A 14,446-nucleotide genomic window follows, 5' to 3' on the forward strand; every position below is an offset into this window, starting at 1 on the left:
GAATGAATGAGATCTGACTGTCTAGGACAACACCAGGGTTCTGAATGAATGAGATCTGACTGTCTAGGACAACACCAAGGTTCTGAATGAATGAGATCTGACTGTCTAGGACAACACCAGGGTTCTGAATCAGGGGTGATGCAACTTTGATGATGGAGAGGGCCACTATATTTCCACACTCACTCCAGAGGGCCACATTCAGTTTTCCAAAAATCTTAACCCCGAAGGCAAATCGTGTTAATTTATGACACACATGTTTTTTAGGGGTATTAAGGTGTGCTGAATCCAAATCTGCTGTGTGTCAAGCTCAAAAATGGCCGCTAAGCCCTCAAAATGGACCATTTAAAGATGGCGGCCACCACTATGCTGAAACATAATAAAACACTATATGTTTGATTAAACAAGGTAGAAAATAGACTGAAATGTGCTTTTTTATGTTTACATATATGGGGAATACAATGAAATATTCTGATATAAGATCAATTGTGAAGGAACCACTTTTATATAATTTATATTGTGAAAATTGGCCTCTTTGGTAATGAATAATGTTTTTTTCTTTTCCTTTTTTTTGGGTTGTTAATGAATAATTGCTTTAAGATGTACAATTGCCTTAATTTGTGTTTCTGACTTGTATTTGCAGGCAGCAGACACATGGACTTAGTCCCAGTCATCCTCAGTGTTCTGGCAGGTGTTGCCAAGTTTCTTGCAATTACACGCTTCAATGCACTCCATACGTACTTTCCTGCAGCCACAGCGTTGGCTGAGACATCCCTTTGTGCAACTGCATGACGTGATCTCCCTGCATGCTTTTGGCATAGGTGGCAGAGAAAGCAGCCGTGGCACCAACTGACCATTCAGGTGCATCCATCCCATTTCGGTCACTGGAGGAAGATCAGGATGTGGCAAGTGAGCTTGGTTCCAGACAAGAGCTTGATAGTGGGAACGCATGATGTGAAACTTTGCTGCATCTGAGGTTGGTGGCAGAGTCTCTTGTGCACGACCTATACAAAACAACTTGACTCTTGCTTCATTGCATGTATCAACTTCAGGCACACCGTATATCTTACAGATGAATTTCTCTGTTGACCTCGCTATGTCTACTGTGAGAGGGCCTTTTCCAAGCCCAATGAGATCTGTGTGATGTTGCTGGAACACCTGCAGGGCTGTTTTCTTACTGTGGCCACTGAACTGAGACACGCTGTCACAGCCAGTGACAGCATGGAAGGCAAGTAGTGTGTCAACTTGATCAGCAGAAAGCAACGTGCGAATTTCATGTACTGGAAGAGAGACTTCAAGATCTGGATCCGATGACTTGACAGTGGTCACTTCGGCAAACCCCCCTGATACAATGATGGTTAGATTATTTGGGCTGTGTTTAATCAGATGGTTTGAAAGCAATAGAGCAAGGTCTGCTTTATTTTCCTCAAGTGCCATGAAGCTAGACCAGTCTGGTGGAAGAGGAACGGACTCGTTCTCTATTTTACGACGTATTGGTCGGTGGCGCTGCTTGCGTTTAATCCTTGTGCCTGCTTTGATCGTTAGCTCTTGATACCTGTCAAAGACTACATCAATCCTCTGGCAGTTTTCTCCCATTTTAAGAACAGCTCCAGCAAACATGTTGGCATATTCACCAAATGTTCTAATGCCAGGTTGCTTTCCTAGTGCCATCACGAGTGCTTGGCCATCAATGAGCAGGCAGCTGGAATCATCAAGTGTAACTTTTGCAGGGGTTTGGACTTGTTCTGTCAGTATGTTTACTAGCACAGATTTTTTTGTGGAATGTAGACTACCATAAGTTGTCGCCAAAGATAGTGGGATGGTCATGAGTTCATGTGTAAGGATGTTTTCAAGGTTTACCTGGCGCCCTGCTCTGTAAGCTGTAATGAGCCTTTGTAGAATGTTCCTATCCACTTTGATAGTGTTTTGTTTGCCCTTGGAAAGTTGCTCAACTTCATATAAAGAGGCAAATGTCTTGGCCTTATTCTTTCGAATAGGTGATTTCAGAGCCAGGTGCTGGTCACTATCTGGAGGCTCATATAGACGTTTCTCGACAAATACTTTCATTTGTGCTTGTCCAAGTTCTTCTGCATTAAGCAGAGATTCCTGAATCTCAGATGTGACTACATCCTTGTTGATCATGTTTTTCAATGTGTCTCCACCATCTTGAAACACACCATGCTGTTTCAATGACACAACTATCCTGCCTTCATCAGAGTCGTCTTTCTCCATTCTTTTTGCCAGACCCAGGGGGTCGGCCTACATGAGGCTTTGTTGGTCGGTCTGTCCCTCTTTTCCTACCCAGCCATTCAGATGTCGCATGACGTCACCTCGACGTCACCTTTAGTATTTAACCACTAGGGGTCTGGCACATCCAGGTCTCCTGGTCTAGTTTTTGTGCACTCATTGTGTGTGTACTCATCATCTTCATTGCCTGATGTCATTCCTAGCAAAGCTGATGTCTGAGAAACTATGTCTGTCCTCAGGTTATATGACAATGTCCATCTACTCACTGCAGACGCTATTCTGGTATTTATGTGTGTGTGTGTGTGTGTGTGTGTGTGTGTGTGTGTGTGTGTGTGTGTGTGTGTGTGTGTGTGTGTGTGTGTGTGTGTGTGTGTGTGTGTGTGTGTGTGTGTGTGTGTGTGTGTGTGTGTGTGTGTGTGTGTGTGTACACAATTGTATTGTGGACAGTCGTTTCTCTTTGGAGCGGATAAAGTTGGTTGGAACAATATTCACCAATAAATGACAATTTTCACAATATATGAGTTTTAAGCAGTTTCCTCACACTTGATTTCAAATCAAAATATCTAATGAAAAACCTGAAAAAATCTGAATACCTATTTAAAAAAAAAAATCAAGTTTCTACCTTGTTTAGTCAAAAAGATGCTTTGTAATATATTACAGCATAGTGGCGGCCGCCATCTTTAAATGGTCAATTTTGAGGGCTTAGCGGCCATTTTTGAGCTTGACACACAGCAGATTTGGAATCAGCACACCTTAATACCCCTAAAAAACATGTGTGTCATAAATTAACACGATTTGCCTTCAGCACTTTAAATAAGCACATTTTCTGAAATCCTGCCTAGTCTAATACTGTTGGGCAGACACCTCTTATCTCCGTATTCTAACTTTTTTTTTTCGCAAATTAATGCCGTACTTAGCCATTCTATGACACACAAAAGTAGCAAAAATAGACAATGGATTTTACACTAGTCATTAAGCTACTAATAAAGCGGGTCATGTTTGCATGTTTGGAACTGTAACAGCTGAAATCAATAATATATCAGTATTCCGATATTAACCTGCGGGCTGCATTAAGTGAAGGTGGGGGCTGCCAGTTGCCCATGTATTTTCTGAATGAATGAGCGCTGACTGAACAGGACAACACCAAGGCTCTGAATGAGAGCTGACTGTCCAGGACAACACCAAGGCTCTTGGCCGTTGGAACAGAAGCCACCAGGGAGTTGTCTATGGAAATAATGAGATCCTGCATGGAGCAGGACTTACCTGAGAAGAAGAGAAGCTCAGTCTTGTCTGGGTTCAGCTTGAGGAGGTGAGAAGACAAGACGTCCACTGTGAGATGTCAGCCAGACATCAGACAGCGATGCACTCTTCAACCTGAGTCGCGGGGGGGGGGGGGGGGGGGGGGGGAGAGAGAAACAGTTGAGTGTAACCAGTGGTGTAAAGTAACTAAGTACATGTACTCAAGTACTGCACTTAAGTACAATTTTAAGGTATTTCTTTTACTTTACTGGAGTATGTCCAATTTTCAGTACTTTAACTTCTACTCCACTACATCTCAGAGGAAACTATTATACTTTTACTCCACTACAATTATTTGACAAGTTTAGTTACTAGTTACTTAGTAGATTTTGATTATTATTACAAAACATACATCTAAGTTGTGGTATTGATACTTTTACTTTAGTAAATAATTTGAGTACCTTTTCCACCGCTGGTGTTTACAACTGTTACAATCAACCAATAATGGAGTATAAGTATCAGATCCTAGATCAGTGTCACGATCATGACATTTCACTTGACAATTCCTTGTCATACAAATAATTGAACAATTGGTAAGAGTCAGTGTCAGTCATTTCTTTGTAAGTTATTTGCCATAACGATTTTTGTTGATCAAGCCTGAAAGCTAAACAGAAATGTAATTTATATACTGTATGCCAATGTTCAAAGGAAAAAGACAATACAATTCATGTAATTGTATTTTTCCTTTGAACATATAAGTAACATAACATAAATTTCCATTTAGCTTTTAGGCTTTTCAGACAGAAATTGCATAATGACAAATAACTTAAATATACACAGAAATAACTGACACCAACAATCAAATTAAATAATATACTACGGCCATAATAGGCCATATTTAATCATTTTACATTATTATTATTATCATTTGTTAATTACTAGTGGAAATAGTCGATCTACAAGCTCACAAATGTGTCTCATCGTGACAAGTTGTGAGCTTATTCAGATATTTTCACTCTGTGTGCTGGAGAACCCAGCCCCACCCTTCTGTCTGTCTGTGTGTCTGTTGGAGAACTCAGTGATCACCTCTACTGCAACAGCTTTGGTAGCAGGTCCTGAAGCACACTATCCAAAACACCACAACACTATTAAAGTTCCTAGCCCTAGAATGGCTGTGATATTACATACATTCCATGTATTCCATATAGCATACACAGCCATAGATCACTCTTATGCCCTCCTGTGGCGGTGAAATGTATCACAGCCTTCAAGGCTATAACGTCCTAAATGTCCCTGTCATCATTACAGTTCTCAGATAGCGTCCATGCTCACTCAGAAACGTGTTGAAATGTCTCACACACTCTCTTCTCCTCCAGCCTAGTGTGTTAGTTGACCAGCCAGTCCATCTTGTAGTTATTATTAATGTCAGCTGGTTATGCAGAAATACTGAGTGAAAGCCCAGCTCCAAACACACACACACACACACACACACGCACGCACGCACGCACGCACGCACGCACACACACACACACACACACACACACACACACACACACACACACACACACACACACACACACACACACACACACACACACACACACACACACACACACACACACACACACACACACACACACACACGCTGATATACTGTATGCACACTGATATTAATCCCTGGCTCTTAATTTGGTGACATTTACCAGATTATTTAATGTATATGTTTGTTTTCACCTGTTTCTCTCTCTGACTGTCTCACTTCCTGCTTTGTTAGTCCCACCCTCTGTCAGAACCTGCTATGTTGACTAGAGTTGATTGACACCTTGTTGTTGAGTTGATTACCAATTTTGTTGCTTCCATGAGCTTGGTATCTGACCAAGTAGCTGCGTGTCTGCTGCCCCCTAGTGGACCTGGTGCTTTAGAGAACTGTTTAGTGTAGATGCCAGTGAAATGACAAACCTGGGTTCAAATCTACTTCTGGACACTTGTCTTTGATGTTTGATGCTCTCAAGGTTTGAGTTAAAACAACACTCTTACTTTCAAACTATATTTGAAATATAAAAAAACGTGAATGTGTCAAATGTAGCTTGTCGATCGGCTAAAAATATGGAATAATCTTCACTGGCACTGGCACAAAATATTTTCAGATGGGGATCTGTGGCCAAATACACATTGATTTGGGGATTTTACCCCCATTTTACCCCCTTGATGCTGAGTGGCAAGAAGGGAAGCACTGGGTGCCCTATGTCTTTGGTATGACCCAGCCAGACAAACAACAAGAACAAGATATCACTTCTACATCAGAATGGAGATTACTCACTGATTTACCTTCTATGTTGAGGACAATATTCCACCAGCTGCGTCCTTGGACAAAGTCGGCTGGTTGTAGAATAAAATCTCAGTTGTACCTTAATGGACCCTGATCATCAGGTGTATCTAGTAGATTCAGTGATGTTTGCTGTGGATCTTCATCTTTTGACCCGCGGCCACCTTTCCCTCCAACCTCAAGTATGATCTAAATTTTAAAACATCTCATCAGCCTGGTGGCACAAGAATAAAGAATAAAGTTGAAGGGTGGGAGGTTTGAGTCTTGGTCTTGATGAATCTTTGACCAAGACTCAAATCTCCTCCCTGAGGTAGTAGGAGATTTATATTCTATAAAAGAAAATAATTTCATTTGAACCAATGTGTGTTTTCGCCCTCTTCATTTACCAACTCTCAGCATCATCCTCTGTTCACCTCAGGGACCTTCTTTTTCAACAGTGTTCCGGAATCTCTTTCATATTGAGGCCTTTGTATGTTCATCTCTTTCACAACGACTGTTCTGCAGTGGTGGAAAAAGTACTCAAATGTTTTACTTAAGTAAAAGTATCAATACTGCAAAGTAAAAGTCCGGAATTAAAGATTTACTTGAGTGAAAGTACAAAAGTATTGGTATCAAAAGTACTTAAAGTACCAAAAGTAAAAGTACTAAAATGTTTTCAAATAGCCTAGGTATTAAATAGGGCTAAAGTGGTTAATGTATATTTTATAATGTAATCATTTATATCTGCAAAGTAAGTAGTAACTAAAGTTTTCAAATAATTGTAGTGGAGCAAAAGTGCAATATTGAGATGCCTCTGAGATGTAGTGGAGTAGAAGTAAAAGTATTCTAAAAATTCTAAAAGTACCTCGAAATTATACTTAAGTACAGTACTTGAGTAAATGTACTTAGAGCGAGGAACAGCGAGGTACAAACCAGCTGCAGGGAAACAAATCAAGGAATAAAACCTTTTAGCTCAAATCAATTGTTAATTATCAAAAAAAATATATATATATTTTGAAATCTTTTGAAATGATATTTAAAATGTTGTCATCTGAACGTGAGTTTGGTAACCACTCTGCACTAAGTGTAATAAGTGTTGTGTCACGTTGTGTCTAGCAGGTGTGTTAATGTTGTGTGACGTTGTGTTCAGTACCTGTTTGTGAACTACTTGGATCAGCTGCTCTCCAAAAAGGAGATCTTCTGTTTCTTAGCCTTATTCTGGCCATGTCTTAACAGGTCAATATACAGCAGCAATAGGCAAATATTGGGCAAAAATATGTGAACATTCGATGGAAATATGTGAACCTTTAACACTCAGCCTGAAATTTCATTTAGCTTCACTCCATTATTCAGTCTGAAAGCCCTCTCAGCGCAGCATCAGTATAGGCACGGCTTGACCCTGCATGGGTATCTATGTGTATATATTTAGAGTGTGTGTGTGTGTGTGTGTGTGTGTGTGTGTGTGTTAGTGTTATTTTTGGACCTATGGACTTCCATAGGGGTCCCCAGCCAAATACATGTCAATTTGGGGTCATTGTCCAGTGTAGATACAGTAGTGGAGTGAAAAGTAAAACATTTGCTTTTGAAATGTAGTGGAGTATACAAAAAATGTAATACTCAAATAAAGTACAGATAGTCCAAAAATGTACTTAAGTACAGTAGGCCTACTCAAGTAAATGTACTTAGTATACTGTCCACCACTGTACATTACTGTATAGTTCCAAACATTATAGTTCCAAACATTACTGTATAGTTCCTAACATTACTATAGTATTTACCAAGAGCTCAATTCTTTTGTTTTTACTTTCTCAACATTATAGCACTGCAGCAATAACAAAGAAAGTGAAATAATAATCATTTAGTTCCCACTGTGACCTGGTGCATCAAATCTAATATATTTATAAAGCACATTTAAAAACAACTTGTTGATCAAAGTGCAGAACAATATAAACAATGATACATACAACTCAGAGGCACAAATAGACAATTAGTAATAAAACGCAAACAAACCTTTATTAACAACTCATTACCTGCCAAAAACGTTTATAAACGTTTTTGAGAATTTAGCTATTGCCTGCCAAAAACGTTAAAAAAATATATTTTTTACAAAAAAGATTTTTTGGGGGGGTTTTCCGTTTGTCACAAATAACCAGGAGACAACATTTTCCAAAAAGTTGCTGCTCCATTCACTTCAATGTTAAAAAATAAACGGACAAAAAAATAAAAAACATTCTAAGTACTAGCTTAGAAAAGACTGTGAGGGTAAAAAAAAGAAAACTCTGGCAGTTTAAGATTTAAAAACCAGAAACAAACCACATTGACAGTTATTAAAAACAATAAAAAACAACCAAATCAACCGTATCAGGAGGATTCAAATGCTTGTGAATGTGTATATATGTAAGCTTTATTTGACCAGGAGAGGCACCTTAAGGTTCCCGACCTCTTTTGAAAGTGAGACCTGGCCAAGTCAAGGCCAAAGCTGTATAAAAGTAACACCAGAAACAGACATAAACAAATAAGATAAAATACAAATAAAAACAAAATTAAGCACGCGTGCATGCGCTTTCATTGTTGCTAAGATACGTCCCCCCCTACTGATACACAGATACAGTACACGCTACCCAAACGCTCAAAACCCCGGACATTTGAAGGATTTTATAAAACCCTACCCGGACAGGCCGGACAGCCCCCCAAAAGAGGACATGTCCGGGTAAAAGAGGACGTATGGTAACCCTACTATTGGGACAGAGAAAGGTCAATAACAAAGTAGATTTTCTAATTTATTTCCTCTTCCATTTTAGTGTCAGAATGTTGGGAGAATTACGTGGCTTGTGAAGAATGGGTCCAATATTGTGTTCAGTGACCATGGAGCTAAAGAATCGTTCAGAAGCTGTGTTCACGTTCACTCTCCCATTGGAATTAATGGACTCCAACCTGCTTCCGGTCTCCTAAAAAGGTGACCGCCTACGTCACACAGATACAGGAAGTAAACCGAAGATGGCGTGTCTTTGGTTTCCTATTTATCTTGGGTTTAGTCGTGATGGACAGCTAGTAGCCCCAAGACAGCAGACCTGAGGGGCCTGGGCAGTAAGGAGAGGTTAAAAGGTCACCGATGTAGGAGAAGGGGGGTGGGGACTGTTTAGCAGCAGATAGCAGGGTGTCTGATAATCGAGGTCTTACCTGCACATGAGACTAAATGCACAATGGACTATGACATGTTTTTATATCTTTAAACTATTCACACTATTCTTTTTTTTTTTTACGATGTTTTATGGCTTTTCCTGCCTTTATTTGATAGTATACAGTAGACTGACAGGAAATGGGGGAGAGAGAGAGATGGGGAGTGACACGCAGAAAAGGTCATCGGGATCGGGATTCGAACTCGTGTAAGGTGAAAGGAGGTTTATTCTATGATTTTTCCTGTTGTAGGAAGCTATTACCATTCTCTAGTAGACATTTTAAACTTGATTCACCTCAGTGGCAGTTTTTGAAGTAAATTGAATTTAGTATGTCTGTGTGATCAAGGGAAGAATATGTCACCTTATGTACTGAATTTCTCCGATGCAGCTCTCATGAGCAGTGCTTTCACAGTCTGACCACTCACCACCACTGTTTGTGGTTGTTTTAATGACAGAGATCTCGGTAGCTAGACCTTTATGTGAACGCCAGCCGTCCGGGCCCACACTATTCTAAGCATGCACCATATTTATATATCAGGAATATTTGACATTGCTGACATGCTTTCCTAGTTCTTCTTTCAACCTCTATCATTTGGTTTTGTAAAAAAAACAAATCATGGCAGTTTGTACGACGATGAATTTCACCCGCTTTCTTTTTACACCCGTAAACCTGTTATGTGACGATAAAGCTGAGGTTGAAAGGTCACAGTCCAGAGGTCAGAATTCAAAGGCACAGCATAGGTGACACCTGTAAAGAAAATAACACATTAAAGCAGGGGTCTTCAACGTTTTCAGGCCAAGGACCCCCTAGCTGAGAAAGAGATGGAAGCAGGGACCCCCTCTAGATTGCATAAAATTGTGTTTCAGATTAAACTTTTTTTTTTTACTTGGTCTGCTCTTTTTCCCCCTCTAAACCTACACCTTTGCTAAAAATAGCAGATCTACAAGCTCACAACGCCTCGTGCTGCGAGGCGTTGTGAGCTTGTAGATCTGCTTGTAGATCTGCTATTTTTGGCTAAAGTTCTCCTAAGAAAAGGGATACTAGGGTTCAAGTGGTTAATGTAAAAAAAACTAAATCATTTCACACAAAGATTTGGCGGACCCCCTGTAGTAACTCTGAGGACCCCCTAGGGGTCCCGGACCCCCTGTTGAAGACCCCTGCATTATCGCCATAACATTTTTGCCAAATCGTCAAAATCATTACCATGTTCATTATCAAAAATAGTGGAAATAGCAGATCAACAACCTCAAAACGCGTCGCTTTTTAAAAAAGTTTGAAAGTTATTAAAATGTGTTATCTGTCATATCTGCCCTGTGCAACTTTTGTTTACAAAGCCCTAAAAGCCAAACAGAAATGTATTTTTTTATTCATAATGTTCAACAACAGAAACCCAATGAAATCGTTAATCACAATTATTCGTCAAGTAAAATGTCACAATTGTTCAGGCCTATTACTGGGCTAAATAAATGGTGGAATGATGATAATATTGTGGAAAGAGTCAGTCGACCTACCAGTGGTTGAGTAACACTAGACGACAGTGGTGTAAAGTAACTAAGTACATTTACTCAAGTGCTATACTTCAGTAAAAAAAAATTACTGGAGTATTTCCAATTTTCAGTACTTTTACTTCTACTCCACTACATCTCAAAGACAAATATTGTACCTTTACTCCACTACAATTATTTGAAAACTTTAGTTACTAGTTACTTTGCACATTTTGATTATCATTACAAAAACATACATTTACCACTTCAGCCCTATAGAGACACACGGGGACTACAAATTTCACGCCCACTTTTGAGACAGCGCCGCTACTCGAGGTCCGTTAGAACGATGAACTGCAGCTGCCAATGCATTCCCTATGAGAGGATATGAGAATTAGCCTACTTTTAAAATTATCCTACATTAACTGAAGACGATATTGATTTAAATAAAAATATGTTTCCAAATGTATGGAGTGTCTTTGTCAACATATCTTCTTGTTTTCTTAATAGTTGATGTGTTTCACATTTAATTTGCCACTTTAACGAGTTACCCATAATGTTAACACAGCAGAGGGTAGACAGCAGACGGGCATTTCAGTGACATCACTGTCTTTATGAGCGCCGAGCACCGACCAGTGGCGTACCCACTGTAGAGGCAGGAGAGGCGGTCGCCTGCCCAACTAAGATCTCGCCTCCCCTAAAAAAAAACGAAAATGTGTCATTGCGTGCTTAATGTCCTCAAAGTCACGCATCCAACAAGCTTTGAACTGAGCATATTGGACCTTCTGTTCCAGAGATAATGACCAAAACCTATTGAAAACGGCCAATTTCGCCAGTTTTCTGGGTATTGAAAACCTCAAGGGATGCGTCCGTGGCGTATATACCATGCGACCACTTAAACTCTGGATCTCCGATGCTAGCGGTTTGACATACTGATGGAGTATGTTATAGTATATTGTGGGTAGTATATCGAGATGAAAGATAGGGGACATTAAAAAGGACAAATTAAACAAATGGGACAGATTATTAGAACACAAAAAAAATCGCTACAGCCTCAGTAGTTAACCAGTGAAATGACGGTATTTTACAATGCCTCTCATAGAGATTGCATTGAGAGCTGCAGTTCATCGTTCTAACGGACCCCGAGTGTCAAAAGTGGGCGTGGATTTGTAGGCCTTCCGCTTCCGGCCGTGTGTCTCTATAGAGCGTGCCAACGTGTCGTCACCACGGGGGGGCGTGGCATTGGGCAATGTTAAGTCAACCTGGTTTTTACCCCTCAAAGACTTCCGCAGCTGCCAAAAGACACTTGTTGACGCCCCCTTCAGGATTTTTGGCACGCTCTATATACATTTCGGCCATTTGAAAATAGCAGATCTACAAGCTCACAATGCGTCGTGATGTGAGGCATTGTGAGCTTGTAGATCTGCTATTTTCAAAAGATTTTTATACATTTGAAAACTTTTGCATATTGAGAACTTTTACTTTTGGTATTTTAAGTATATTTTTATACCAATACTTCTGTACTTTTACTCAAGATTTTTTTTAAATTCCAGACGTTTACTTGTAACAGAGTATTTCTACATTGCAGTATTGATACTTTTACTTGAGTAAATAATGTGAGTACTTTTTCCACCACTGCTAGAAGACACAATGACAGTCCACCTACCAGTGGTTGAGTAACACTAGAAGTGGGTTGTTGGATGGATGAAGACTGGAAGACCAGACGCTGAACTGGACTGTACTGGACCAGGAGCCTGGAACTGGAAGATCAAACAATCCTTATCAGTATTGATTGACTGATTGATAGATAGATCGATTAATTAATTCATTTTATTGACCAAGAAAAGCATATGCATGACCATATACACATATGTGTACATTATCTGTCCAAAGGATAAAACACCAAAAAGCCAGAAAGCTCATTTCCAACACAAGTGCAGGCATAATCAAAATGGCATTGAACAAGTTTCCCTGACGCTATTTCAAGAGCACTGGACAAAGACATTTTAGGTGGATCGATGATGGTGTATAAGCACCCACCAGTGGTTGGTAGTCCGTGGGTCCAGGCTTTTTGGGGTAGAGTGGGGTTGGTCCATGTGATGAACTTTCAGGAACATACATGCCCTGTAAGATGAAACGATCCTAATCAATCCTCATAAGTCAGGGTATAAATGAAAACTTTGAGGTGGACAAAATGATTATTTATAAAGCCCAACAGTACCAGTGGTTGGTGGTCAGTGGATCAAATGATGCTGTTATTCAATTTCTTCGGCTATTCAAAAATAGCAGATATACAAGCTCATAGTGCGGCACTCGGTGTCGCACCTGAAAATGTGTGCACATCTTTTCAATATATATTTTTAAAGGGAACATTTGTAACTAAAATCTTTGCTTCTGGGGGTCCCTGGAACAAAAAACTTTGAGATGGGGGTCCGCGGCCAAATACATATCTAAAACAAAATTGAAATCCTAACAGTATGTTGTAGTGATGCGCGGGTTGACCCGCGGGTCCCGCGGGTCAACCCGCGGCGCGGGTGGGTCGAGTCAGAATTTCAGAGGCAATTATGCGGGTTGCGGGTGTTGCGGGTCATCAACACCACTCTCACACGCAAATAAAAATCACATTTAAGCCTATTATTAATATTTGGATAAAACTACCATTAAAACCCATCATAATTATTTAAAGTTTTTATCATGATCTGACAATGTCAGTGTGGTGCTGCTGTGTCTCACAGCGCTGCAGTTATCCGATAGATCAGCCTATTCTTCGTACAACACCACCATACGGCGAAGCACAAATTAAGCTTTACACGGCTGCATCTCCTCCTAATCAGCGCTGCGTACGGGTGGTTCGCTTGGGTGTAATGATAAACAGAACCGGGGTCCCGAAGTGATAGAATATGAACCAAGCCGGACCCACTTGACGATAATAAAACCCGTTAAAACCAGAACTCGTATGGGTCGTAGATATTATGCAAGCAAGCACAGTGACTGTCTGTCTGCAATGGATAAAGTGTTAGTGGCGAAAGTTGGTGACACATTGCAGGCAGCCAGGCAACTAAGGCAAGTAACCTCCCTTGCGCCATGATCATTCATGTATAACATTAACAAAACTAAACACAAGCTGTAGGTTTTGCATATTAAGGTTGCTAGATGTAAAGGCCAAAACATCTTAATTTGTTTATACTGATGTGCGATGTAGGCTACGGTGTCGCGCAGCAGTTCACTCACACTCACTCATGATTATCTTTTTTTTTCATCGCGGGTCGCGGGGCGGGTTGAGTCGTTGATTTATACACTGAGGCGGGTCGCGGGTTGAGGCGGGTTCGGTTCCGTGGCGGGGCGGGGCGGGGCGGGTCATGAAAAAACCCGACCCGCGCATCACTAGTATGTTGCTATATCAGTGGTGCTCCAACTTTTCCATGTCTAGGACCACCAAAATGATATGTATTTGGCCGTGGACCCCCATCTCAAAATATGTTGTTCCAGGGACCCCACAGAAGCAGAGATCCGAGTTAAAAATGTTCGCTTTAAATATCTATATATTCAAAGATTTGCTAAAATGTTCCACGATTTGCGTTTCCAGAGATGCGTTCCCGGTCTTAACTCTTTGACTGCCCCGGACGGGAATTCCCGTCCGATGGCTCTATGGCTATCATGGCCAATGACGGAATGACGAAAATATGAATATTATTTTTTTTATCTCAAAGGAACTAGGAGATAACGCTATCCAAAAAATTGCTGCTCCATTCACTTCAATGTTAAAAAACAAACAGAGGAAAAATGCACCTTTTTCCTGGCACTGGGACGACACAGTCTGAAATAAGTCTGTCAGTGAAAGAGTTAATGGGTTAAAGCACCTACCAATGGGTGGTGGCGAGAGGATCCAGGCTCGTTGGGGGACAGTGGGGCAGAAGGGTAAGTTGGTCCATGAGATGAACTAGGATGAGCTGAAGTGGAAGGTTGAGCGGTGTCCTGGAATTGAACCAAGGAT

General features: G+C 40.6%; 1 protein-coding gene across 2 annotated transcripts in view; it reads right to left on the bottom strand.

Moving 5' to 3' along the window:
• Positions 1-7,779: 7,779 nt before the first annotated feature.
• The window catches only part of LOC308077681 (uncharacterized protein), a 29,320-nt gene continuing 22,653 nt past the window's right edge, over positions 7,780-14,446 (bottom strand). Inside the window, exons 7-10 of one of the 2 annotated variants that reach the window (XM_080418538.1) lie at positions 14,317-14,427; positions 12,493-12,576; positions 12,119-12,212; positions 7,780-9,715 (exon numbers count right to left, since the gene is read on the bottom strand). In XM_080418538.1, the coding sequence (XP_080274664.1) occupies positions 12,135-12,212; positions 12,493-12,576; positions 14,317-14,427 (273 nt within the window). In that variant the 3' untranslated portion in view covers positions 7,780-9,715; positions 12,119-12,134. The remainder of the gene's footprint in view (positions 9,716-12,118; positions 12,213-12,492; positions 12,577-14,316; positions 14,428-14,446) is intronic. The other variant, XM_080418539.1, reaches the window with a different exon arrangement.

Source organism: Gymnoscopelus braueri, assembly GCF_963280865.1.
Source record: "Gymnoscopelus braueri genome assembly, chromosome: 21".
Lineage (NCBI taxonomy): Eukaryota > Metazoa > Chordata > Actinopteri > Myctophiformes > Myctophidae > Gymnoscopelus > Gymnoscopelus braueri.